Source organism: Amblyomma mixtum, chromosome 10, assembly GCF_055824585.1.
Source record: "Amblyomma mixtum isolate Tamu chromosome 10, ASM5582458v1, whole genome shotgun sequence".
Lineage (NCBI taxonomy): Eukaryota > Metazoa > Arthropoda > Arachnida > Ixodida > Ixodidae > Amblyomma > Amblyomma mixtum.
The window spans coordinates 152,451,525-152,477,027 of record NC_143021.1 but is presented as its reverse complement, the minus strand read 5'-3'; the positions used below and the strand labels follow the sequence as shown (position 1 = coordinate 152,477,027).

General features: G+C 50.3%; 1 protein-coding gene and 1 pseudogene across 1 annotated transcript; both read right to left on the bottom strand.

Annotated features, from left to right (window-relative positions):
• Positions 1–4,013: 4,013 nt before the first annotated feature.
• Positions 4,014–18,622, bottom strand: LOC149327400 (uncharacterized). Its single transcript, XM_089564859.1, has 3 exons — positions 16,904–18,622; positions 7,247–8,755; positions 4,014–4,067 (listed from the first exon to the last, which is right to left on the bottom strand). The coding sequence occupies exons 1-3, from the start codon at positions 18,620–18,622 to the stop codon at positions 4,014–4,016; spliced, it is 3,282 nt and encodes a 1,093-aa protein (XP_089420985.1).
• A 3,811-nt stretch (positions 18,623–22,433) lies between these two features.
• On the bottom strand, positions 22,434–22,694 carry LOC149327399 (MICOS complex subunit MIC10 pseudogene; annotated as a pseudogene).
• Between the last annotated feature and the right edge of the window lie 2,809 nt (positions 22,695–25,503).

Below are 25,503 nucleotides of genomic sequence, written 5' to 3'. Positions count from 1 at the left end.
ATACCTTGTAGGCGACGGACTGTGAGCTAATTAGTCTGTAATTTTTGAAGTCCTTCATGTCTCCTTTCTTATGAATTCAGACAATGTTAGCGTTCTTCCATGCACGTGGTATGCTCGAGGTCATAAGGCATTGCGTGTACAGCGTGGCAAGTTTTTCTAGCAGAATCTCTTCTCCATCCTTCAAGAAATCTGCTGTTACCTGATCCTCACCAGCTGATTTCTCCTTTGCATTGCTCATAAGGCTTTCTTTACTTCCTCCTTCGTTACTGGCGGGAGTTGCCATTGCTGTGCTCGATTGCATCTCTCAGTAACGTTGTGATTACATTCGCTACTGTATAGATTTGTGTAAAACTCTTCGGCTACTGTAACTATCTTATCCATTGTGACCCAACTTCGCTCACTTCTGTGTGAAGTTCCCAGACACCCTTAGAGCATGGGGGGGGGGGGGGGGGGGGGTAGGGGTCTCGGACTCAAGGAGATGCCCTCGACTCAGCGTGGCAAGCTCAGAGGAGACCAGCTACCAAGTTACAAAAGGTTCTTTGTCCTTTGGTGCCCAGCTTTCGCCGGTCGCAAGCCAGAGATTGGGTCGGAGCAAAAGGTTCACAATAAAAACACACTTTATACAGCAGTGATACGATACTGAGGATTTCACACTCACTAGTACAAACACATACAAACTGATTAACAAAACAATTCAACTCGTGCAAAGTTAGACTCGAGAGAGATTAGAATTCAAATGGGATATTGCACCTAAAGTGTGCTAACACAAGAGAGAGGCAAACAAACAAAACGCAATTTGTTCTCCGGGCACTGCTTTTCCGAAGTCCAGAGGTTCAGGACGATGCCGTTCTGCAGACTGGCATGCGCTGCATCGTTGGCCCGTGGCTGGGCGAGTGGTGTGCTACCGGAAGTCGAGCGGGCGCGCTTGACTAAAGCTTAATCGGCGGCTCGGACTAAAATGACAGATATTAGTTTGGGCTTAAAAAAAGAAATAAGAAAAAAGTGCCCTGCCCGCACCGTCATACGACACAACGGGCTGACAGATATTAGTGTGGGCTTAAAAATAAATAAGAAAAAAGTGCCCTGCCCGCACCGTCTTACGACACAACGGGCACAACGGGCTGACAGCGGTCATCGCCCTTCTCATATAGGCTTGGTGCGCATCTGTTTGTTCTACACGCCAAAGTAGGCGCGCACATGCACACAGTATCGGCCGTGCGGTCTCCTTCTCGCACCGGGCACGCGTCCCTGATTTGTGAAACGCCGGGAGTGGCTTCCAGGAGCTTCCAGAAAGTTCGGTCATGGCGCCGCCGCCGACGCGCCAGTGAAGAGGGGGAGGGCATCTCTTAGCGCACGCAAGGCTACGCCCTCTCCGGCAACATCGTGTAGGAACGGCTCGGACATTCTTGAACAATCGACGGCAATCCACCCGCGCCGCGGTGGCGAGCAGTGGGGGAGGGGGCAGCCACTCACACAAGGCTAGTAGCTCTCCGGGGTTCCCTCGTCCCCCCCTTTACGACCCGGCGCTGTAGAGATGCGTACGCGTGGCGCTGCTTTTGTTTCTTTTTTTAATGTGTCGCCGATATTTGTGACATCCATATTGATAATGACATTGCCCACTTTGTCTCTTAGCACATGCACCTGGTTTTACCTATGCCTAGTTTGCTGCTTTTAGGCTACCTCAGTTAATTAGAGTATCTTCTCATAAATGCTGCGCTGCTTAGTTGTACACGGACTAAGAAACTGGACAAACACTGAGGTTAAGCGCAACTTCGAGTGCAGAAAAAAGCTCAACTTGAAACTACTCCGTGCTGCTTTGCGCTTAACCTCAGCGTTTGTCCAGTTTCTTTGTCCGTGTACAACTAAGCAGCGCAGCATTTATGAGAAGATGTTCCAACTAGCCCAGTCCCAAGCACTTCTTAACTTTAGAGTATGCCCGATTTGCTCCATGTTAAACTTGCTTGTGTCGGCTAACTTGTGCTTATTTATCAACTTCGATAGCTCTGCTAGTTCTATCCTGTCCGTGGTGATTACGTGCTCATGCTTTGGCGTTTCTTAATCAGATACTTAGTCTCCTGAGATAGCTTGCCGGTATCCTGTCGAACCGTCCTGCCCCCTACTTCTGTGGCACACTCCGTAACGATAGCTGTGAGATTATCTAGAAGCCGCAGTGACTGAGACGAGAACTGCGCCGCCAGTGAAATGTTAAAGGCCTCCTTTCTCTATCCACAACCTTATCGAAGCTTTTGTAGAGGGTTCTTCTTTTCTGGCGCTCGTCGACACCGGTGCTGCAGTTTCTGCAATGCCCGCAAACTTTTGCCTTTCGTTGTGAAAAGTGACAACTCTTTCTAGATTCTCGCTCCGCACTGCACGTGCAACCTATTGAGCCCTCAGCGACGTGCACTGCACGAGTCGTTATACAGAACGTTCTGTGCGCAGTTGAATTTGTCATTTTTCGAACGTATTCTCATGACATAATCTTTAATTGGAAAATGCTGTCGAGCCATAGCGCTGTCATCGATTCTGCTCATGCTTAACTCGAGTTCTTTGCGCTCAGCGATTCCTCGTCGGCCGCTGCGCCTCCTGCTGCTGCTCACAAAGCCGTCGTTGCCAACGCCATTGTTCAGCCAGCGTGCTCTGCTGTTCTTCTGCCCATCACTAGTGACTTTCTTCTCCACGGAATCGTACTTTTTGCGCCATCGCCCATTTTTCTTCAGCTCGAGGCACTACCCTTCCTTACGCCATACTCAGCCTAATAGCTCGCCTTACCGCGTTGTTTGCCACCTTTCCTTTTGCGTACCCTTCCACTGCGCCTCGCGGTGAGTGTATAGGAACCGTGCAGCTCACTGATTTTGTTCTTTAACGGGATGCGACTGACAATGTGCTGTCCCTCACCGTAAACGCCTTGAGCCCCCCACTTCCCGCTCTCGACACTTCGCATACAGACGTTTTCCTTCGCTCCATCGGCACAACCCTTCCTACACCTGAACGCACGCAACTTCTTTCTCTGCTTCATCAGTGTCTTTCCTGCTGCGATCCCCACAAGCCCTCTTTTGACCGCACGTCAATTGCCGACCATCACGTCGACAGCGGTAGCCACGCTCCTCGACGCCAGCCCCCAAACCATATCCCTGCCACTGAGAGCCATGTTATTGAGGGACAGGTTGACACCGGGCTTCTGAGCCGCGTAATCGCAGGCCTCTCACAGTTCATAGGCTTCGCCTGTGGTCCTTGTGAAGAATAAAGACGGCTCTATTCGTTTCTGCGCTGATTGATGCCGCCTCAATAACATCACACAGAAAGTCGCTTACCCTTTCCCGCGTATTGATGACGCTCTGGACTGTCTCAGAGACCTCAACTATTCTCTTCTCACGATTTGCACTCTGGGCACTGGCAGGACCCCATGGGAGCCGCAAATAGTCCAAAAACCGCCTTTGTGACCAGTGACGACGCGTATGAATTTACTTTCTTGCCTTTTAGCCACTATAATGCTCCGGCTAGTTTTGAGCGCATGATGAACATACTTTGCGCGGCTTGAAGTGGAAGCCGTGCTTGTGTTATCTGCACGATACCGTGGTCGTGGCGCCTCGCTTCGCGATTAATCTGTCACGGCTCAAGCACGTATTGACCTGTTTTACATATACCGGCCTGCAGGTTGTGTCTCGTGCTGTTCCTTTGTGTGTGTTGTTCCCTAGTTCTCTTCTTCCCCAGAACTTAGCGCTGCCCAGTCTCAGCCTGCAGCTCAACTTGAAAAAGTACCGCTTTGCTGCTTGCGAATTAACCATTTTAGGCCGTGCAGTGACAAAAGAGGGCATCCGTCCTGAACATGCTAAACTTCATGCTATGACTGCTTTTCCCAAACCTACTTCCATCAAGGAACTGCGCAGCTTCCAAGGCCTCTGTTCCTATTTTGGACATTTTATTCAAAACTTTTCTGTGATTGTTGACCCTTTAACTCACCTTCTTGGCAGCAGCGTAGATTTCTCGAGTTGATCGCCAGCATGCGACGATGCCTAGTACACCTTGCGCTTTGTCTCACAGCTCCAGCCATGCTGCGCCACTTTGACCTGCAAGCACCAACCGAAGTGCACTCGGACGTCAGTTGTATTGGCCCCGGTGCTGTGCTCGCTCACCGCAAATCTGGCTTCAAAGAATATATAGTTGCGTATGGCAGCCGCACCCTGACTAAAGCAGAGTCCAACTACTCCGTAACGCAAAAAGTATGCTTGGTGATCATTTTGGCCCTCGGCAAGTTATGCGCTTACCTCTATCGGCGTCCTTTTGACGTCGGCACACACCACCGTGCCCTTTGTTGGCTTTCTTCATTAAAAGATCCCTCCGGTCGCCAGGCTCGATGGGCTCTCCGCCTTCAAAGCAGCGTAAGGATCAATGGATTGCCTCTCTTCTAAACTTTGTCTCCGCTTTATCTACGGTTCGGCATCCCGGGCCCTTCACCGCCAAGCATCACATTTATTATTCTTGATAACCTCCTTTAACGGCGTAACTATAACCTCGATGGACGTAAATGGCTTTTTGTCATTCTACGCCATCTAGCTCCATCTACGCCAGCTGCACCTGTTTTCACGCTAACACCGCAATATGGACACGCCGGAGTATTCAAGACATAAACTCGCATCCATCTCAGATACTACTGGCGCGGCATGCGCCACTTCATCCTCAAGTACGTCCGGTCGTTCCCACCTGCCATCGTCGTAGGCAACAGCGTGGTCGCACCGCTGGTAAGTTGCAGCCACTATCCTGTCTGTCTTGCCCCTTCGACCGAGTTGGAATCGATCCATGCGGCCATCTGCCATACAGTGCAGCTCGCAAACGCTGGGTCATTGTTGCCATTCATCATCTCACCAGGTATTCTGACACCGCTGTGCTCCTGGCTGCTACAGCTCGTGATATGGCATCGTTCATTTTGCAGCTTTTTATTTTTCGCCACGGTGTTTTTCGTGAACTCCCCCGTGACAAATGACGCGTCTTCTTGTCGGACGTCGTTGAAGCTCTGCTCGCCGAGTGCAATAGTGCAATATAATTCATCGGACCTGTACTATTTACCACCCAGTAAAGTTGTGCCGGTGATGTTGGTCCGGTGGTTTCCAGCAATTGGATGCACCGCTTGAAGGGCTTCTCGATGAAGTGACTTCCAGGCGAATCGATTTAGGGAGAAACGAAGAACTTTTATACAGGCTATTTACAGATGGGTACAAGATTCAGTACGGCCAAACTATCGCGGCCGGCCTAGCCGACCGCCTGCACAGAGGCGAGGGACACCACGTCCCAACAGTCGAACTGGCGCGCCTTGCACCAGCTCTCAACGGCCGCTACCTCCGCGCTCGGCCCGACCGAGCGCCTGACAGCTACGAGTAGCTAGAGCCAAAAAAGCCCCCGGGCGCGGGTCTCTTCACGAGTTCACCCCGATCCCGCGCCCCTTTCCGCACGCCAAATTTGAACTGTATTACAGCTTCCTGCCTGACATCAGTTTTAACGAATAGGAAAGCTCAGAACTGATGTCAGGGTTTTTCCCTCACCCCGAAATTCCTCCCTACGTGGCTGCGCAATCCTCCGCCAAGTGGACCGGAGGCGCGCCAGACGTGTGGGGCCAACGGACACTTTCAGCTCCTAACCGTGCTGGCCTAGTATACCGCCCGTCGCGTAACGCGACGAAACCGAGACCGTTCTCGCTTGTTTATGGCCGGCGGCTTCTCCCCCCGGGAGGCAGGATTCCGGGAAGATGGGGGACAGGAGCCCAAGGTCGATGTCGGCAGAGAGCCCCGCCATCTGGAGTGGCAAGGGAAAACGCAAGTACGAACGGGGAGACCAACCGAAGAGCATGGTCGTTCGAGCCGCTCCTCCCCTTCCAACGGCACGCACTAAAACAAAACAAACAAAACGAAACAAAACGGGGCGCGCAGCCTAGTCCACTCTCTTCTCGCGGAATGTTCGTAACACATGTACAAAAAGAGGCGGCAGCGTGCCGAACCCTACACCTTCCCCCCAAGACTCGGTTAATCTATTAAGAGATAAGCCGAGGCAACAAACAACAAAAAGGGTTCGGCAAGGATAGCAGTTGAGTACATCGGCACGAGTAAGCTGCAGGAGCCTGTGGGCCAGCATGCCGCGGCCTTTCGTTACACACTTCACAGATACATGCTAGAGAGTTCACTAAACAAACACACACCGAAATTTACCACTTTCGCTGGGTTGGATCAGGGTGTGTCTCTTAAGTCCAACGAGTCAGTGTGCACTGTTCCCTGGTCCAGTTTCCCAGCGGTCACTGCGGGACGTCAGCCAGTGTACTATTCCAACAAGCGTTGGGGATCCCAGACAAGGCATCCGCGTCACCGTGGTCGACTCCCCTGCGATGCTCAATGTTAACATTGTAGCGTTGGAGCGCCAGAGCCGAGCGCGTAAACTTTGCACTTTGGGGCACGCTGCTTCTAAGAAATGAGAGCGGATTGTAGTCAGTGATGGCTGTCACGGTGGCGGCAAACACCTAAGTCTCAAACTTTTATTTAATGCCCAGAATAACCCGAATTCCTCCCTCTCGATTGCAGGTCCCCGCATTTGCAACGGTGTGGCTGGAGAAGGCTCTCGGTGCCTCAGTGCCGTGGCCAGAAAGCTGCACTAAACATGTGCGCACTGCTACTGCCAACGCGTCTGTAAAAAGCAGATACGGTTTTCGCGGGTCCAGAATGGTCCGTGAAATCGCCTCGCGCAGAGCTTTCCTTACGGCATTCAAACATTTCGTAACAGGCAAACGCAGTTAAGGGTGAACTGGCCCCGGCCAACGCGACCGACGATTTCGGCGGTGTCCTCCCGGGTCGAACACCCGCACTTGCCGTTTACGACCGAACATCCCTGCGGCACCGGCAGTGCGCGCAGTGACGATATTCCCCTTTCGCAGCGCTGTTTTTGCTTCAATTGTGACACCGGCCGTCAGCGCACTTAGGCCGCGGGTTGTCACTCTAGACGCACTTTTGTGCGCTGGGGGCCCTCTCACGCACGGCATTCTCAGCTTAAAGTGTGCCGGTGTTCCTTTGTTCTGGCCACTGTGACTGACGCATTCCCTGTCACCACTACTGCACTTCCTTTCATCTGGTAATCGCTCTGCTGCCTTATTGTCTGTACCTGCATTAGCTGTTTCAGAATCAGCTCTCAGCAGCTGCGACACGGGTTCCTCGTGCGCCACCGCTGCTACTGAGGTCGCTGTTTGAACCACGTCATCGCTGCAACACACTTGATGCACTGTTTCCACGTCGGTGGGCGACAAGAGCTCCCACGGGACACCAGCGCCTGTCCAGTCGCCCGTGTCCTCATGCTCATGCGGTTCAGCGCAAATGTCTTCCACGCCCTCACGCGCGTCGGCTACCTGGCCACTTTCAACGACATCTTGCATGTCACCCAGCACGCTCTCGGGGCTCATCTCAGTACAGGCAGGTCGGGATTGCTGTTCTCTTTCAACCTGGATGTCTGACTCAGCTACATCCGGCAACTCTGCGTCAACACTCTCTGAAGCACTTGACGGGACGCGCCATTCCACTCGCACGCTCTCAATTTCAACCGGCTTCATGCCGTCGCGACCAGCCGGCTCATCTGCAGCCTTGCTCTGCGCCTTACTGACATCTCTATCTGAAGGGGATGATCGGCTCCGAGTTCGCTCTAGTTCATTACTGTCAGCCATCCGCTGGGGTAGGGTTTCGCATTCGAACGCCAAGACTGGCTCGGCGCCTGCGTTTGGCCCTGATTCATCTGGTCTGTCTTCACCTGGTGGCGACAGAGTTCCAACCGCCTGCTCGAGACCCTCGCTGTCCGATATGCGCGTGTCGTGCAGCTGTTCCCATGCGTCTGCCGAGATTAGACAATCGGCGTGCGTGAGTTTGTCGGTGAGCGCACACGTCACCGGTGTCGCATCGTCCACATTTTCAATTAAGGAAGCACCACGATACAGCTTCAACGGAACAACTGCCAGCTTCGCCTCTACTTTTTCCCCGAAGGCGGAGATGAGATCTATTGTCCCATGTGGGGACACAAACTCCTCAGGTACAAGGCTTTCGCGCACTACGGTGATATCTGCGCCGGTGTCCACAAGGGCGCTGATAACTGCTTCCCGACAGCTGATTTTAACGTCCCTGAGAGTTGGACGCGTGGTTTCCGAGGCATGGGTGGACACGCGTACCGTTAACCTATCCTCGCGCGGCGGACGCTCTCGTTTGTCAGCTGGGTTCTCACGATCAAATGGGCAGTTCGCAACAACGTGCCGCCAGCTTCCGCATCGGAAACAGCCACCCGATCGCAACGCCTTTCTCTTTTCTCCTCCTGGCCTGACTGCAGCCCTTACGTCTCCTCGTTCTGCCCCAGGCTTCTGAGCTCGTGGGGCCTCAGTCCTCGGTTTTGGACGGTTGTCAAAACCCTTAAAGCTGTCGGCTTTCCGCTGTGCGCTTCCTTTCCCAGCGGCTTCCTCGTACGTCTGTAGTAATGCGGCTAACTCATCCGCGTTCAGCCATTTTTCCCCCTCGCGCAGCTTGACATATCTGAGTGCTTCCTCTGATAGCCCCTCTTTGAGCTGGTCGGCAACCAATAGCTTAAGCAGTCCTTCAAAAGACGACACACCTCGAGACCTTAAATAAAAATTTAAGTAGCTCTGCACGCGTGTGACGAAACCCTTCCAAGTTTCTTCACGTCGCTTGGTGGCCCCAGAAAACCGCTTCTCGTACACTGCGGCTGACAGTTTCAACTCGTCTAGGACCTAGAGATGTAAAATTTCAAGACATTTTGAATAGCGTGAAAAAAACAGTTTTTTTCAGGGTTTTTTTCATGAAAAATTGGAAATTTTGCAAAACATGACAAGAACAGATTTATTTGCAATAGCACAACAATCAATAATAATGCTCCGAAGTTCAGTCGAATATGCAGTTATAGATGTCATATTGTGAAACGAACTTCTTGTTCTATTGCACCGAGAAGATAAATAATGATTTCCACTTGATGCGAATATGGAGGTATAAATGTCATATTTGTGGAATGAACTTCTTGTTCTATTGCACCGAGAAAGGGAACATGAAAACTGATCTATAACTGATCTATATGGGACTCAGAATCACTGTCGCTGGATGCGGCACTACGCGCAGCAGCATGGATTGAAGCTGTGTCCACAGCTAGGTTCGACTGCACATACACAAGCTTTCGAACGCATTTCCCTGAAAGCCTGTTGCGAATCCTTGTATGGACGTTCCCGAAACGTGACCAGTTTGTTCGCAGCTGGCGGATGATGGTGGTATCTGCAGCAGCCGGCAAGCCAGACGAGTTAGCGACTGGTTGGGGTAAAGGCCTTGCCACCAGGTAGATGGGGTCACGTGCTTCGCTGAAGTCCCCTGTCCTGTACCAAATTCCTGCGGATGTTCTGTACTCTGCTACGTTAGAAATCAAGAAGCTAGGCTTGTATTTGGCTAAACCCGCTTACATGCACAGCAGCCTATGTTATTTATGCCGTGTGTGTAGCGCTGTAGAATTTGCAGCCGTTTTGTTCTACTTCAGACGTGAGTTCAAGTATTAGTGTGTTTTTAAGTCAAGCCTGGATCTTATATGTGACCTGGCCTTCAACCCGCGTACTTGTAGCACGAACGTTTTAAAAAGCACTACCTGGCACCGGCGATGACGACTGCCCTCCAATCTTTCAACGATGCACGCTGTACTTGTTTTCAAAGCAAAAACAAAAACCTAAACTAAAAGCAAGCAATCGTAAAACCTTGAAATTTCATTGTGAAATTTTCAATGTTTTTTTCCATTTTCCCTCGTCTGAAAAAAACGAAAAAAAACGGTTTTTTTCCAAAATTGCAGTGTTTTTTTCAGGCCTTCACATCTCTACTAGGACCACCGTCTTCAACTTATCGTAGTCCCTGTGCTGTTCTGCGGTGAACCGAGTCGATAAGTAGGTCACCCGTTCGGCCAGCACTGGGAACACAAGCTGCGCCCAGTGTTCCTTCGGAACGTTGTAAGCCCTGAGCGAGCATTCCACTGATTCAAACCAGACGGGCACTTCACCGTCTGCAGGCAATTTGGGGAACGCGCCGGCGAGTAGCTTAGCGTACTGTCTCACCCGTTCGTCTTCGGAAGGCGCAGCATTCTGGCTTCGAGCACGAATGTTTTGCATTTCAAGCTCTAAGGCTTTTATCTTTTTTTCGTACAATTCCAGCTCTTTATCAATGTTTTGACTACGCCGTGGCCTCGACACCTCCTTGCTGCCCTTGTCACCACCGTCCCCACTGTCACCACTGTCACTATCGCTGTTCATTGTGGATGCCTTGTCGGGGTTAAGATGCCCAAATCGGGTTATCATTAAAGTAAAGATCAGGTTCTTCTTCTTCTTCTTTATTGCACCAGCGGTGCCCCGTCGGAGACGGTTGTTTCCAACTGGAAGACTGAAGCTCTTCGCACCAGTGGTGCACCGTCAGAGACGGTCTCACGATGAGTTGACACGCAGGGATGAAAAAGGCAATGACTGGAGATTTATATACAAATATGTACAATAGATACAAGTTAAGGCACTGGAGACATTAAGCAGCAAAAAGGACAAACCAAACAACAAAAAGGGTGGAACTGGCTAATCACTAGGGGAGGCCCCTACTCGGCGTAGCCGACGATGCATAGCATCTCACCTTAGCCCAGAACCCCGCTTTCGGCTCCGGGGCCCAGTTTTAAAGACTTAAAGGCCCGGCCCACATTTGGTGGCTTCCAATCATGTTACGATGTTCACATGATTGGTTTATCGAGAGCCTGGCCAGCCCTCCAGCTTCCGTAGGGCAAAACGCCCTTTCCACAAACCCAAACGCCCGGTCGTGTCAAATGAAAATAAACACAAACATACATTCATGCTCGGTACCGCGTGTCGGGTGGACACCCGTACTTCCCGGCGCGTTCGCGAGCGGCCGCGTTCCAAGAAAGGAGACGCTCCGCTTTGAGTGCCCCCAGCCGCGTTCCGATGACCCCCGCGAACGCTACCGATACCTTACAATTAACTACGCCCGCCGTAGTCAAACAGTGACCGCCAAGAAAAAGGAACCAGGGAACTCGCTCGGAGCTGCTCGCAGTGTCCTTTTTTCGGGCAAGAATGGAGTCGACCTCTTAAGGTGCCGATTGAAGCCGCTAGCTGCTGCTGTTGCTCGGGGATGCCACTTGGCGTCCGCTGAAGGTCGTGTCCGCTTCAATTTCCCAATCGCCGCCGTTGCTCAGGGATGCCACCCTGTGTCCGCTGAAGGCCTTGTCTTCAGCGCTTCACGCCCGATGCTCCTCGCACCTTCGTACCCTTAGCCAGTCGTCCACTCGGTATCTCGCCTTGGATACCGAACTTCGTCCTCTCCTGGGGGCCGCTGCAGTGCACCAATCCTGTCGACTGCGCCAGTAAAGTTGTGCCGGTGATGTTGGTCCGGTGGTTTCCAGCAATTGGATGCACCGCTTGAAGGGCTTCTCGATGAAGTGACTTCCAGGCGAATCGATTTAGGGAGAAACGAAGAACTTTTATACAGGCTATTTACAGATGGGTACAAGATTCAGTACGGCCAAACTATCGCAGCCGGCCTAGCCGACCGCCTGCACAGAGGCGAGGGACACCACGTCCCAACAGTCGAACTGGCGCGCCTTGCACCAGCTCTCAACGGCCGCTACCTCCGCGCTCGGCCCGACCGAGCGCCTGACAGCTACGAGTAGCTAGAGCCAAAAAAGCCCCCGGGCGCGGGTCTCTTCACGAGTTCACCCCGATCCCGCGCCCCTTTCCGCACGCCAAATTTGAACTGTATTACAGCTTCCTGCCTGACATCAGTTTTAACGAATAGGAAAGCTCAGAACTGATGTCAGGGTTTTTCCCTCACCCCGAAATTCCTCCCTACGTGGCTGCGCAATCCTCCGCCAAGTGGACCGGAGGCGCGCCAGACGTGTGGGGCCAACGGACACTTTCAGCTCCTAACCGTGCTGGCCTAGTATACCGCCCGTCGCGTAACGCGACGAAACCGAGACCGTTCTCGCTTGTTTATGGCCGGCGGCTTCTCCCCCCGGGAGGCAGGATTCCGGGAAGATGGGGGACAGGAGCCCAAGGTCGATGTCGGCAGAGAGCCCCGCCATCTGGAGTGGCAAGGGAAAACGCAAGTGCGAACGGGGAGACCAACCGAAGAGCATGGTCGTTCGAGCCGCTCCTCCCCTTCCAACGGCACGCACTAAAACAAAACAAACAAAACGAAACAAAACAGGGCGCGCAGCCTAGTCCACTCTCCTATCGCGGAATGTTCGTAACACATGTACAAAGAGAGGCGGCAGCGTGCCGAACCCTACACACCCACAAACAAATGATCCAACCGAACGCTTTAATCGCACCATTGGTGACATGCTGGCCATGTACGCCGCTGCCAACCACACGTACTGCGACCTCGTTCTCCCCTATATAACGTACGCTTAAAACACTGCTACACAGTCCACCATCGGCTTCTCTTCATTTTTCTGCTGTATTGCCTGCATCCAACCGCTCCAATCGACGCAGTTCGCTGCCGCCCTTCCGCGTCTGAATGTACAACTGTCTCTGAAGCTCTCCAGCACGCCGAGCACTGCCGCCAGATCGAACGGTTTCTCACTACACACACGCAGGGGCGCCCAAACATTGCAGTTACGTAGATCAGCTTGCACCGGCCTTCCCACCCGTTTCCCTGGCGTGGCTGTGGATATCTTCCAGTACTCCCGTCCTCTCCAACAAACCTATTTCCCAATATAAAGGCCCCCACCGCGTTTTGGAGCTGGCATGCACAGCTAAGTACTGTTGTGCCATAGAGGTGGTCCCGTAGCGCTCGCCACCCGTTTCGTGACTGAGCGCTGCCAGCTCTCCTGGCGGTAGCGTAGACTCCGAGTCCGGCGTCGGTGAGATCAGGAAAATGGTTTATACATTATGTACAGGGCATAATATAGTTCAACATCGGCACGGGGGCCGAGAGCTACACAACGCGACTGTTCTCGCACAGCGACTATCAGCGAGACACCAGCACGTCACACCATCCGACTCCACTCGTGAGCAGCACTCGACTAACGGTGGGTCGGTCACTTCGGTAGTTGTAGCTGTAGCTGCTATCCAAGCGGCAGCGGTGGGGCTTATATAGCCTGAGGAACGGCGGTCCCTCAGAACTGGCCAATCCAAAGGCAGCACTCGACGGCAGTCCGAAAGGACCAACCAGCGATCGCGCGGGCCAACCGCTTCAAGTTTTGCCGCGCGCGGTGGCGTCCGGGAGAGAAGGAATCCGGCGCCTCGCTGTCTGGCCTCTTGCGACAGGTCCAGGCGTGTTGCTTGCAGATGCTTCTCCTTAGGACTCCGCTGCCGTACGGCGCAGCATCGTGGCTTGTCAGGGAGCGTTAGGGCGCGTGCCTTGCGGCGCAGCACCGGGGCTTGTCAAAAGCGACGCTCTTAGGAGAAAGCGGCCGGCAGAATTGGAATCCGGGCGGGTTTCCCGGCATGACAGCATCCGCGCCATCAGATAAGGCGCCGGGAAGTCGAGCTGCTTCCAAGTGGCTCGGATGCCAGGCGCGCATCTTCGTCAGGCTCTTCCAAGTTCACGTCCAGTCCAGGTAACTTCACGAGCACCAGGTCCCACTCGCAGGCCAGGAGCTCTGTTGACCTCGTTGTCGCCAAGGCACCTCGATCAGCTTCGCAGAGGTCGTTCTGATCCCCTTGCTTCTCGCCACTGGTCATGGTTGGTCGTTCTGCAGACAACAAAACCGACCGGCAAAAGGCAACACCCAACACAAGCAAGTGCCCTCTGTCTCCCATCAAACACCAGACGAAGCCATAATCCAAATTAACCTAACAAAATTGCTGTCCGCATTTATTGCCGCTGCAACAAGAGGCATGTGTACGATCTGGTACACAAGGTTCAAACAACCATTTTGCAAAGTATCAACACATCAAAATAGCAGGAGCACTTAATAATCAGCAATAATAATGAATATCAGATTGGTCCACTTGAAATCATTTGGACCGAAAGCACACTACTGAGGAAGCAAATGAGGTCAGTCATTTTTGCCCCTTTCTTCCTTCGAACATGATAGTTTGTTGCAAAGCGAGAGAAGGTAAGTAACGAGGAGGTCACTGAAAGAAGCGAGGCCTAGAATGCACGACTTAGAGCATCGGCGTTCGCGTTCAACCTTCCCTTCTTATAGCGGAAAACCAGATTGTGCTGCTGGAGGGTCATGCTCCACCTCAGCAAACGGCCGCTTTTAGACGACATGTTACTTAACCAGGTTAGAGAACAATGATCCGTTTCCAGAACAAACTTAGAACCGGAGACATAACAAGCCAGCTTCTGAACTGCCCACACAAGGCAGGCGCACTCTTTTTCAGAGGTGCTGTATGCCTCTTCCCTACAGCTTAGTTTGCGACTCAAAAACAAAATTGGTCGTTCATGACCACTAGCATCTTCTTGGCATAGCACCACTCCCATTACGCGATCACTCGCGTCACATTGAATGATGAAACCTTTCGAAAAGTCTGGCGCCGTTAGAACCGGCTTATGGCTCAAGGCTTGTTTCATCATTTGGAACGCATTCTCTGCCTTCGTGTCCCACGTCACCTTAACGGGCTCCGATTTTCGAAGCGCGTCTGTCAGCGGTTTGGCAAGGTCAGAGTAGTCTCTCACATAGTGTTGGTAATTTCCAGCTAAACCTAAAAAAAGCCCTTATATCCGTCTTGGCGGTTGGCTGGGGATAGTTTACAATAGCGGCTACCTTGACGTCGCAAGGTCTACGCCGGCCGCGCCCCACCACATGGCCCAAATAAGTCACTTCACCGCAACCTAGATGGCATTTAGCTGGTTTCACAGTAAGGCCTGCCTCTTTCAACCTGCACAATACGACTCACAAGTGCCCGAGATGTTCTTCCCAAGTGTCCGAAAAGATGGCAACATCGTCGAGGTATAGCAATGAAAACTCGCCCAAAACATGAAGCACTCTGTCCATCAGGCTAGAGAAACAATACGGCGCGTTTTTAAGTCCGAAGCTCAGCATGAGTGGGCGGAAGGTTCCGAACGGGGAGACGAACGCGGCGCAACGGCTAGCCCGTTCCGTAAGGGGTACTTGCCAATAGCCTCGCACGAGGTCCAGCGTAGATATATAATTTGACCTCGACACCGTCTCCACTCTTTCTTCTAGGTTCGGTATCGGATATGTCTGATCTCGGGTGACCGCGTTCAGACGCCGATAATCGACGCATGGCCTCGGATCCTTTCGCGGAACCTGGACAAGTATCAGGGGCGATGTGTAGTCGCTCTCACTTGGCACTAAAACCCCCAAGTCACGCATGCGCTGAATCTCCTCAGCCATGATTTTTTTCTGCACGGGTGAACAACGATACGGTTTACTGCTGATCGGTTGCTCAGATTTTAGCTCGATGTCGTGCTCTAAGACCGTGGTCTTTCCGGGACCGTTCGCAAAAACCTCCTTAAACTCGGAAACTATTCCCTTTCAATCCTCCTTTTGGGTGGCACTTAGACGCGCGTCCAAAGTCAGCTGTTCTAACATTAGCTCTGAACCACAATCTTTCATGTCAGCTGTCGTGAGGATTTCCGCCCCTTCCTCATCGGCAGCATTTATCAGCATGCTTACAATCACGTGACGCTGAATGTAGGGCTTCATCAAGTTGCTGTGATAAATTTTGTTGGGCCGTCTCCCTAATTTCACTTCGTAGTTGGTATCGGAAAGCTTCGGTAGAACCTTCGCTGGTCCTTCCCAGTGAACTTCGAGCTTGTTTTTCTTCGACGGACGCAGCAACATCACTTGACTACCTACTTCGAAGGTGCGTTTTTTTTGCTGACTTCTCGTAATATTCCTTTGACAAGATTTGCGCCGCCTTCATGTGGTTCTCTACAATATCTTTTGTTTTCCCGAGCCTCTGAAGAAGGTCGAAGACGTAGGAGACTACATTTGGGTCGTCATCACTGCCTTCCCAAGACTCTCGCAACATGCGCAGCGGAGTTCTAAGGCTTCGGCCATACACGAGCTCTGCGGGGCTAAAGCCTGTGCTCTCATGGGGAGCAGACCTCAAGGCGAACATAGCGGCGGGAAGGCAGGCCTCCCAGTCACAGTGACGCTAAAAGCACAGGGCTCTCAATATGCGTTTCAGCACCGAATGCATTCGCTCTACTGGATTAGATTGCGGGTGATGGATAGAACTGTGCACCACTTTAATGCCGCATCTTTCCAAAAAGGTAGAAGTTAGGCAGCTGGTGAAGACGCTGCCATTGCCGCACTGGATCTCAGAAGGGAACCCGACGCGTGCGAACAATGAGAGCAGAGCGTCCACGACCTGGGAAGAATTTAGCTCCTTAAGTGGTACCGCCTCTGGGAACTTGGTCGCGACACACAGGGCGCTCAGAACATACCTACACCCGTTCGTTGATTCTGGCAGAGGACCTACAATATCAATTACCAGTCGCCGAAAAGGTTCTGTTATGACTGGCACTAACTTCATCGGCGCCTTCCATTTGTCAGTGGATTTGCCCACTCTCTGGCAGGTTTCGCAAGATGGCACGAATTGTTCGACATCCTTCCAACAATACGGCCAATAAAACTCCTGAGCCAATCTAGCCTTGGTCTTTTTTAAGCCAAGATGCCCTGCCCACGCATTTTCGTGCGCGAGTTCCAGTAACTGACAGCGATATTTTCGAGGGATCAAAATCTGCTCATATTTGCGACCCTGCTTATCGGTGTAGCAGCGATACAATAAGCCAGATCTCTCGTAAAATGAAACCCTCTTTTTCTTCACTCCCAGTCTGACGCTCTTCATCAGATCGGCTATTGAGCAATCTTGCTGCTGCTCGCGAATGAGCGTTTGCTTGTCAACTGCGGCCAGCTCCTGCCAGCTGGCGGAAACCGGAGCGAGTTTGGAGCCCGCGTCGCCTAACTGCGGCGTCGTGTCTAGATCGCAGCCAGCAGTGCACGTATCGCTCTCAGTCTCGTCCAAACCGCGCTCTCCCAAGCCAGTCTCCGAGCTCTGCATCTCCCGTGTCCCGTGTCTCCCGCCACTCAAGTTACCTTGATCGCTCCGCGTGCCGAACCACTGTTCGTTCACCGACTCTAAGTCCAGTTCCCTCGACAGTTGGTGCGCTTTGGATCGCGTGAGGGCCATGTACGCCACGTCGGCAAAGAATGATTTGCCCTGATCCTTCAGCATCTGCTCCGAGCTATTTGAGAATAGGTAGGGGAAGTGCTCCGGAAGGGCGGCAGACACAGCGGCTTCTGTGTTAAGTTTTCCAAACTCTCCTTCAATGATGACCGCTGCGATCGGTAAGCAGACACTCTCATCCTCGGCCACTTGCCGTATCCAAGCGCATTCTCCTGTAAAGTCACTTGAGGAGACGAAAGACGGGTGGACGACGTCCATAGTTGCTGCCGAGTCCCGAAGTGCTCTGCACTTCTTGCCGTTTACTTTAATTTCCTGCATGTAGGGCTCCAACAGTCGCATGTTTTTGTTTGTTTCCCGTATCGTTGCAAAAGCAAGTTTCTCCTGGCAGTTCGCCGCGATGTGCTCTTGCTTTTTGCAGTTGTAGCAGATTAACGGCTTCCGTTTTTCAAAAGAACGCGTCGCATCGTTTCGCTGCTTGGGACCATCGTTAGCATTCTGAGATGCATTCTGTCCTTCCTTTACATTTTCTTTGGTAAGGGACTCGTCATTCCGAAACTCGCGACGCGTGATTTGCTTCCGTTCGTCGGGCTTCCTTGAAAACCCGTCTCTCTTATCTGCTTTTTCTACATGCACTGCCCTGCTGTGCAAGATGCGGCGGATGTAATACTCTCCAGCTAACTCTGCTGCCTTGTCTAGCTTGACCTCCTTTAGCCTATCTTGCAGCCAGAGCCTTACATCCTCATCAATGCAACGATAGAACTGTTCTAACGCGACGGATTCGACGACTTTATCGCGGTCGTCGTAAACCTCTTCGCCTTTCAGCCATTCAACCAGGTCGGCTTTTAGACGAAACGCGAAGTCAACATGTGACTCCCTGCCCTTTTGTGCATACCGGAACCTCTGCCGGAAAGCTTCGGGCGACAGTTTGTACTTTCGCAATAGCGCCTCCTTCACATCACTGTAGCTCTCAAACGCCTTCTTCGATAAGCAAGTTATCACGTCAGATGCCTCCCCGGGAAGCAAGGCTAACAGATTATGTGCCCAGAGGGATCGCTCAATGCCATTCCGTTCGCACACATGCTCAAATTTAACGAGGTATTTAGCCATATCCTCGCCGACTATAAAGGGCGGCAGTTGGTCGCGTATTTTTGGAGCGTTAAAGGGAACCGTCGTAGAAGCAAGACTAGGCGCTGACGAGGCTTTTCGGAGTTCCAGCTCTTTCATTTTAACCTCGTGCTCTCTAAGCGCCTGGCGCTCACGCATCTCCTCCTCGCGACGTGCCTTTTCTCTCTTTTCCTCCCGTTCACGCCTTTCATTGATATCAGCCCAGGCCTCTTCGGCTTCCGCAGCCGTCACTTCCTCGGTTCTCATGACCTCAAGGATCGCTTTCTTTCTTTTTGTTGAGCCCAAATCAATGCCCAACTCCTCACAAATTTGGAGAAGTTCTTTAACCTTGTAACTCTCCATCGTTCACACTGCCTCTTGCTGTTTGCCCTTTTAGAAACTACTTGCCGTACACTACTATATCGCTACTAGTTAGGTACGCGCAAGAATTTCACACACTGCCTTGTTTACCCCTCCAGCATCCCTTGGTTTTCAAAACACTCTTCCTAGGCTTGAAACACACAAGGTTAACGCAATGCTACACCAATTCTTTCTCTAAGCTACTATAACCTGTGTTAGAGAAAGTCTGGCGTTTGAGGAAACCTTCAGGCACTCACCGCGCCGAGGTAGCTGATGTCGGTCGATCCCATAGCTGCCATCCAATGTTGTGCCATAGAGGTGGTCCCGTAGCGCTCGCCACCCGTTTCGTGACTGAGCGCTGCCAGCTCTCCTGGCGGTAGCGTAGACTCCGAGTCCGGCGTCGGTGAGATCAAGAAAATGGTTTATACATTATGTACAGGGCATCATATAGTTCAACATCGGCACGGGGGCCGAGAGCTACAAAACGCGACTGTTCTCGCACAGCGACTATCAGCGAGACACCAGCACGTCACACTATCCGACTCCACTCGTGAGCAGCACTCGACTCACGGTGGATCGGTCACTTCGGTAGTTGTAGCTGTAGTGCTATCCAAGCGGCAGCGGTGGGGCTTATATAGCCTGAGGAACGGCGGTCCCTCAGAACTGGCCAATCCAAAGGCAGCACTCGACGGCAGTCCGAAAGGACCAACCAGCGATCGCGCGGGCCAACCGCTTAAATTTTGCCGCGCGCGGTGGCGTCCGGGAGAGAAGGAATCCGGCGCCTCGCTGTCTGGCCTCTTGCGACAGGTCCAGGCGTGTTGCTTGCAGATGCTTCTCCTTAGGACTCCGCTGGCGTACGGCGCAGCATCGTGGCTTGTCAGGAAGAGTTAGGGCGCGTGCCTTGCGGCGCAGCACGAGGGCTTGTCAAAAGGGACGCTCGTAGGAGAAAGTTAGCGGCCGTCAGAATTGGAATCCGGGCGGGTTTCCCGGCATGACAGTACATCACTAAGCCATTCACGCCATCTGCCGATCTCCGCCACTGTGGACGCGAGACTGTGCATGTCAACGCATCAGGCCGTACTACCACCTGCTTGTATTGTAGGCTCCATGAGTCGCCAGGATGGCATCTTTTCCAATCATACAATCTTAGGAATAGGCTGGTAAGAAAACTTCTAATGATAATTATAGAATGTCGCTTGCTAAGAAATTCTAAAGTTCATTGGCATGAGGGAAGAAGCTATACTTAAATAAGTTAGCTCGGACATAAAAGGGCTAATTATTTTGGACATGGTGGCTCCTTGAAAATGGCGGTTTATAAAATGCGAGATAACTTCTGGCGAAGAAAAATGAGGTGAATTGACAAAAGTGTACATGAATTTGAGAAATTCTTGGAGACGACCTGCTGCAAAAGCGCTTGGTGATGCAAGAAGCGACCAGACTTATCTGCATTGATCGCATCCAGATGGAGCTGATTGTACATTGTTCCAAGATGTAGTAAGTTTGCGCGCGTACTTCGAATGTTCGCTATCAGCGTTAAATTCAGTGCAGCTGAGCTGAGAGCGGAAGGCATTCGGTTCGACAACCACCGAGCACTCTTGTTGCTTCGCAGCCGCCTAGTGATTCAGAAAGGCATATTGACGGGCTAGTTGGTATAGCATCTTGAAACTTGGAAAAAACCTCTTTGGCGCCTGTCCGTTGTCTTCTCGTCTGTTTTGTCCTTGTGAAATCATTTGCGCCTAGGTGGTTTTTTCCAAGTTCCAAGAGTGATTGAAGTCTTTGTGAGCGCAAGTCAGCCTAACAAAGAGTTTCATTTGGAAGGCCCAATCGCTGTCTTTCTTCACGCTGGACTGGCGTCACCACTGCATGAAAATATAGTGATCACTATTCTCAACACTCAAAGTGCGTCTCCTTGCAAGCCATTTGTCTCTTTGTTCCTGGCGGGTAAAACGACTGATGATGCCGGGTGTTTTGCTTTGTTTCGACAGTAGCCTGTGAATAGCTGTGATGTCTTGCATCACGAAGCGTTCGAGACTCACAGTTGCACCAACTTCCATGATTTTATCGGGAAGAACTTCAGCTTCAGGGATGCCATGAATTTCTAAGTGAAGCTTCCGGCTTCGTCCTTCAATGTCGTTCAGTTCAGCTTTTAGTTGTTAGACTTCATTCGAATCACATTTGGTTTCCAATGTGCTTATTCTTTCTTTCAGCAACTTTGTTCCTTTCTCTTCTGCATCAAGTCGGGAAACAAAGTTCTCGAATTCAGCCGAGCGCAACTCAATTTACCTCTCAACAGAATCGCAACTAATCCACCTCTTTCCCGCCCTTATCCTCACGAATACAATAATACCTCTGCACATCTCTAGCCTAACCCACTCAACGACAATATTTAGGAACACCTGGTGGAGCGTCAAGCCACGAGCAATAGGAGGGTGCGCAGCTTATAAAAGAGGCACCGTATCAGGAAATATAGAAACCTGTTCATAACGTGACCACGTGGTTCAGTTCTCTTTTTGAAGCTCTCAGAAGCAAGAATTGATTATCTTGGGCACATCAACAAATTTTTCGAGTTGATACACTAACAGTTTGCAGTTTTGTGGTTGATGCTTTTCCTCTGGCAAGTGAGCTCTCACCCAGGAATATTTCCTTTATGATTTTGAAAGGTTTCGCTATAAGTCAACGCCTAACCCGTGACACCATTGCTGCTCCCTGTAGCTTCGCGGTGTTTTTGAATACAATGTTTTTGGAACCATAGTGTGGAGTGGCACCGAATCTTTGGCACTGTGTACCTCGGAAATCACATTTATGCCGGGTGTGTAAAAGAGAAATAGTATGACAATGTCAGCGATGCATTTTGACAAAGATTTTATTTTTAACCGCGCTCACAGAGAAGACGGACGAACAAGTGCAGTTCCCTTAAGGCCGTTTTCAAACGACGCAGCGCTGTTGCTTTGTCTTTTTCAGCCTGAAATAGAAAACCGCAGGGCTCGCTAAATTATACTGTACCACCCCAATCATATAGCGAAAATGGCTGTTAACATAACATTCAATCCTACATTATCCGTTCGTATTTCCAGTAAAATTAACATGAATTAAAATATTACATTGGGCTGGAATGTTGGAGGTGCAACGCTGCTCTCAAAATTTTCTCTCGCTTCTGTCCGTCAGAAAAATTTTGTTACTTCGAGTTAAGATGATGATTATGTTCATCTATGCAGGGCATAGTATATTCTTAGGTCAAAAAAGCTGTAGGTCAAATAAGGAAAGATACACAGATTGAGGGCCCTTTCTTGATTCAGCGGATGGTGGTGAATGGCCAGTCTTAGTTGGTGGAGCGATTTTTCTCCTTAATTCCGATAACAAAGGAGGTTCTAGCCTATTAAATATGTGTAGGGTTCCCAGAAGCTTACAACTTTCTCAGAGGGACAAACGGCTCCTGGCCGCATGAAACAGAGCAAAAACCGTTGTCATGCCCTTAGTTGCCCTTCAACCGGAGCGATTATCTTGTGGTAAAACATGCGCCTCGCATTTGGGAGATGCTGGGTTCGATCCCCCTTGCCACCGAGTGCCCAAGTATTTTCTAATAAATACAAGATTTCCGCCGGCCTGGTGCTCGACTCTTCTTGGCTGAGATGGTTTGGAAAAGGGTTTTGGACGAAAGACATGTGCTGACGGGCGAGTGATTTGTTCCGCCGGCAACCAACGCTAAATCGTCCCCGTGCGGTAAAAGCCCCCTTGAGGCCTTTATCATTTAGTATTTAAACAAGGTAGTAAAGTTGCATAATCCATATGCTACAAAAACAGCAAGCGATCAATTTCAGGTGTGAGCTGCTGGCACTGAATCCTTATGTATTGCCTTTAGCGGGAAGCCGCGCAGCTCGGCGGGTTCGTTGAAAGTGTGGTGGCAGTTGTAGCCCATTCTGAATCCGCAACAGAATGCGAACACGACGGGCTACGCACGCCTTTTGAACAGCATCAGAGAAAACAGGGCACCGAGACAAAAGGCAGTACCAACTTTGGTTAACGCGCCGGCTACGCACTTATTCAACTTTTCGCAAAGAACGTCCTCCGACCCTCTCGCCAGAAATAATGCCACAGTTGAAATTCAATGTAATAACAAAATCTAGCATCAGTGTGCAAAAAACTCGCACGAGCTCAAGCGTGAAAAGATTTCGAAGTCAGCCATGGAAACAAAATGTAATGGTCTTCATGTTGGACATTGTAAACAAGGAATGTGCAGGAAGATAGGTGGGAGAACATGGCCATGTTTGAAAAAGTTGTCGAAGTCCGTACTGTATTAGGGACTGTGAACTCAATGGAGTAAGCTTTTTTTCTTCATGTAGAATCACCTGCTCTTGATGTGCCTATAATTCCGGTGATAGCGGTCAACACTGCCCAAAATAATAGAACCTGCTTTTTGAATCATACTGTAGCAAACATACCACACTCCGTAGTGAACTCGCCTATGAACTGCAACCTATAAGTGGCGCATTTTCCTACTTAAACTTTACAACGTTTGAGAACCAATTTCACCACTTTGCTTTCTGAATCCCGATGACAAAAATCAAATTTCTTTTGGGTTGCCATGGCTACTGCTGACGTTTACAGAGCGTAGTACCAATACGACGAATTTTATATTTTATTGGTACCGAATGCACGTTAACGACGTGATAAGGTCTTTCCGATACGATTTTCTTTTCTAGAGACAGACTGCGCGGTGACGTCTTACAGTAATTTTCATTATTCCCTTGTACTATGGTGTCTTTACTTTTACAGGAATCAACGTATAATGAGCTTTGAGGAATCATATCGGTATTGCTAACTGAAACTAAGCAATAGGAATCAACTTACTTTTAAATCAGTTATCAAACTGAAGGCGTCGATGAGGAACAAAAATCGTCCAGATAAAAATTTGCAGGTACTCTTTTGTACGATAGCTATTTAAAACTAACCGCCAACTCATACCTGTAGTCGTCATCGGAGACTACGAATATCGGCAATGACGAATCACACTCGTGCGGCTCGTTACTGCGGTATTGCGATATTGACTCGACATTGCCAAAGAGTAACTACTGCTGCCAATTGCATAACTGGATATTTTCAAAACTAGAGGACCGTAGTTGCCCAAGAAAAAAACGCGTTTCATGCCTTCTCGAGCCTGTTTTAAGCGTGGCAACGATCAATCCATAATGCCGTCACCCATGAAGGATGCCAGTAGCGGCGATGACGGGAGAAAAACGCGCTATTTCTTGGAGCAGTTCCAACAACAGCGTTCCTGGTGGTGTAGAATTTCTTTGCGACAGTGACTCAGACATCCGCTAGAGGCGATTTCAGATGACAGCAAGAACAACGGCAACGACGACGATTATGACGCGGTGTTAGCGCACGTTAATTATTAATATTGAAACCTTGCTTGCGTTTGGAGGAAGCAAATTCTGGCAATTTGCAGAGTGCTACTTCGTACCGAATAAAGTAAATACGGCGAATTTTTGTACGTTCTAACTTCTTAGTATGTATGACATGACCTAACAGATAGTAGCCCTCGAAAGCAGCTTTTTACTTGTGAAATTTTCGCGTTAATTCTATTGAAACATCAATGAAGTAATATACAATCTCAGTATGTGTTACATGTAAAAACTTGTGATAAAAAAATTAAATTTGGTAGTTATGGTATGTTTTCTTGAATTATTTTGGTTGTTAGAGTTAAAAATGAAAACCTTGGCGTGAAAATGGTCACCACACATCACAGTCCACGATTTCACAAACAATCATTCGTTTTTTTTCTCGCGCACCAAGAACTGACAAGGAGTACTGCATCGAGCCCCGACGCATTGGGAGTGCTATATGTCCACACTGCAAAGTGTGCCTACTGCTGTTATCAGACGCTCATTAAGACAGCCTCATCAACACAGCGCCGTGCTCTGGAACCAAGAAAACATGATAGCAATCTTCTTAAGCAAACATTGCCGGCCGGCGCTCTCCGCCACAGAGAAAGCCTATCAGAAAGCTTTATCACACGCACACATTATAGTTTTGTCAACTAAAGCGCTTTCTGCAAATCTGGGCAAAGATTAAGTTCCAGTTTACCGGAATTTTGAAGTAAGAGCAGGGGCAGAGAAGTCACTACAGATAAGTGCGTTCCAACTGCTCAGGCAACTCTTATGTGCAATGCACAAGGTTAGTGCAATAATTTTTAAGAAGTGAAAATTTTTACGCACAACTAATTAGCAGTAATTGCTATTCAAGGTAGGCCCTATTCCTATTAAAGCTGTGCATAGAAAGCTTCCGAGGCGTCATTCTGCACATTACAAGATGTCGACACCGTACTGCGCCGTGGCAGAAGACTTTCGTGTCCAGAAGCTATAAATTGACTCCATCCAAATTTTTTAGGGGACAGTGCTCTAGAGATTGTCGCCTTTGTTCTTTTCTTAATATGATGGGCCTTGAAACAGGCAGCGTTTAAATATTGAAGGCACTGGGGGAGGGGAGCGGAAGCTTTCACTACGGTGTTTATTTGTTTTTCCTGAGGGTGACGAACACGCCAATTGCCACTATAAGCAATCGAAGCACGGCGATTTATGCTCTACAATCAAAGAACTGAAGTCCAGGGTATTGAGTAATGATTAGAGAAAGCACGCTTGCAGTCGAGGATTATTCTACCGAATCCACTTGCGACCAGTTACAAGAGATCTTACTCAAATCGCTGAGGTAAACAAACAGCGTGATCACGAAGATAGAAAAACGTCTTTGATTATTATCTCTGGCATAATTGGTCGCTACTGAGTAGATGGCCTTCAATAGAAGTCGGGAGGTCATTAAGTTCAACTGCGATATGCAATTAAGTGTGGTTGTGATATAGTTTTCACGACTCACCGCGCACACACTGC

Coding starts and splice junctions, on each gene's coding strand:
- LOC149327400 (XM_089564859.1), bottom strand. CDS start 18,622: ATGGAGAGTTACAAGGTTAAAGAACTTCTCCAAATTTGTGAGGAGTTG. Junction 8,756..16,903: donor CGGGCTCCAAACTCGCTCCG/GTTTCCGCCAGC, acceptor TTACATCTCTAG/GTCCTAGACGAGTTGAAACT. Junction 4,068..7,246: donor ACGTGGAAACAGTGCATCAA/GTGTGTTGCAGC, acceptor TGGTGCTTGCAG/GTCAAAGTGGCGCAGCATGG.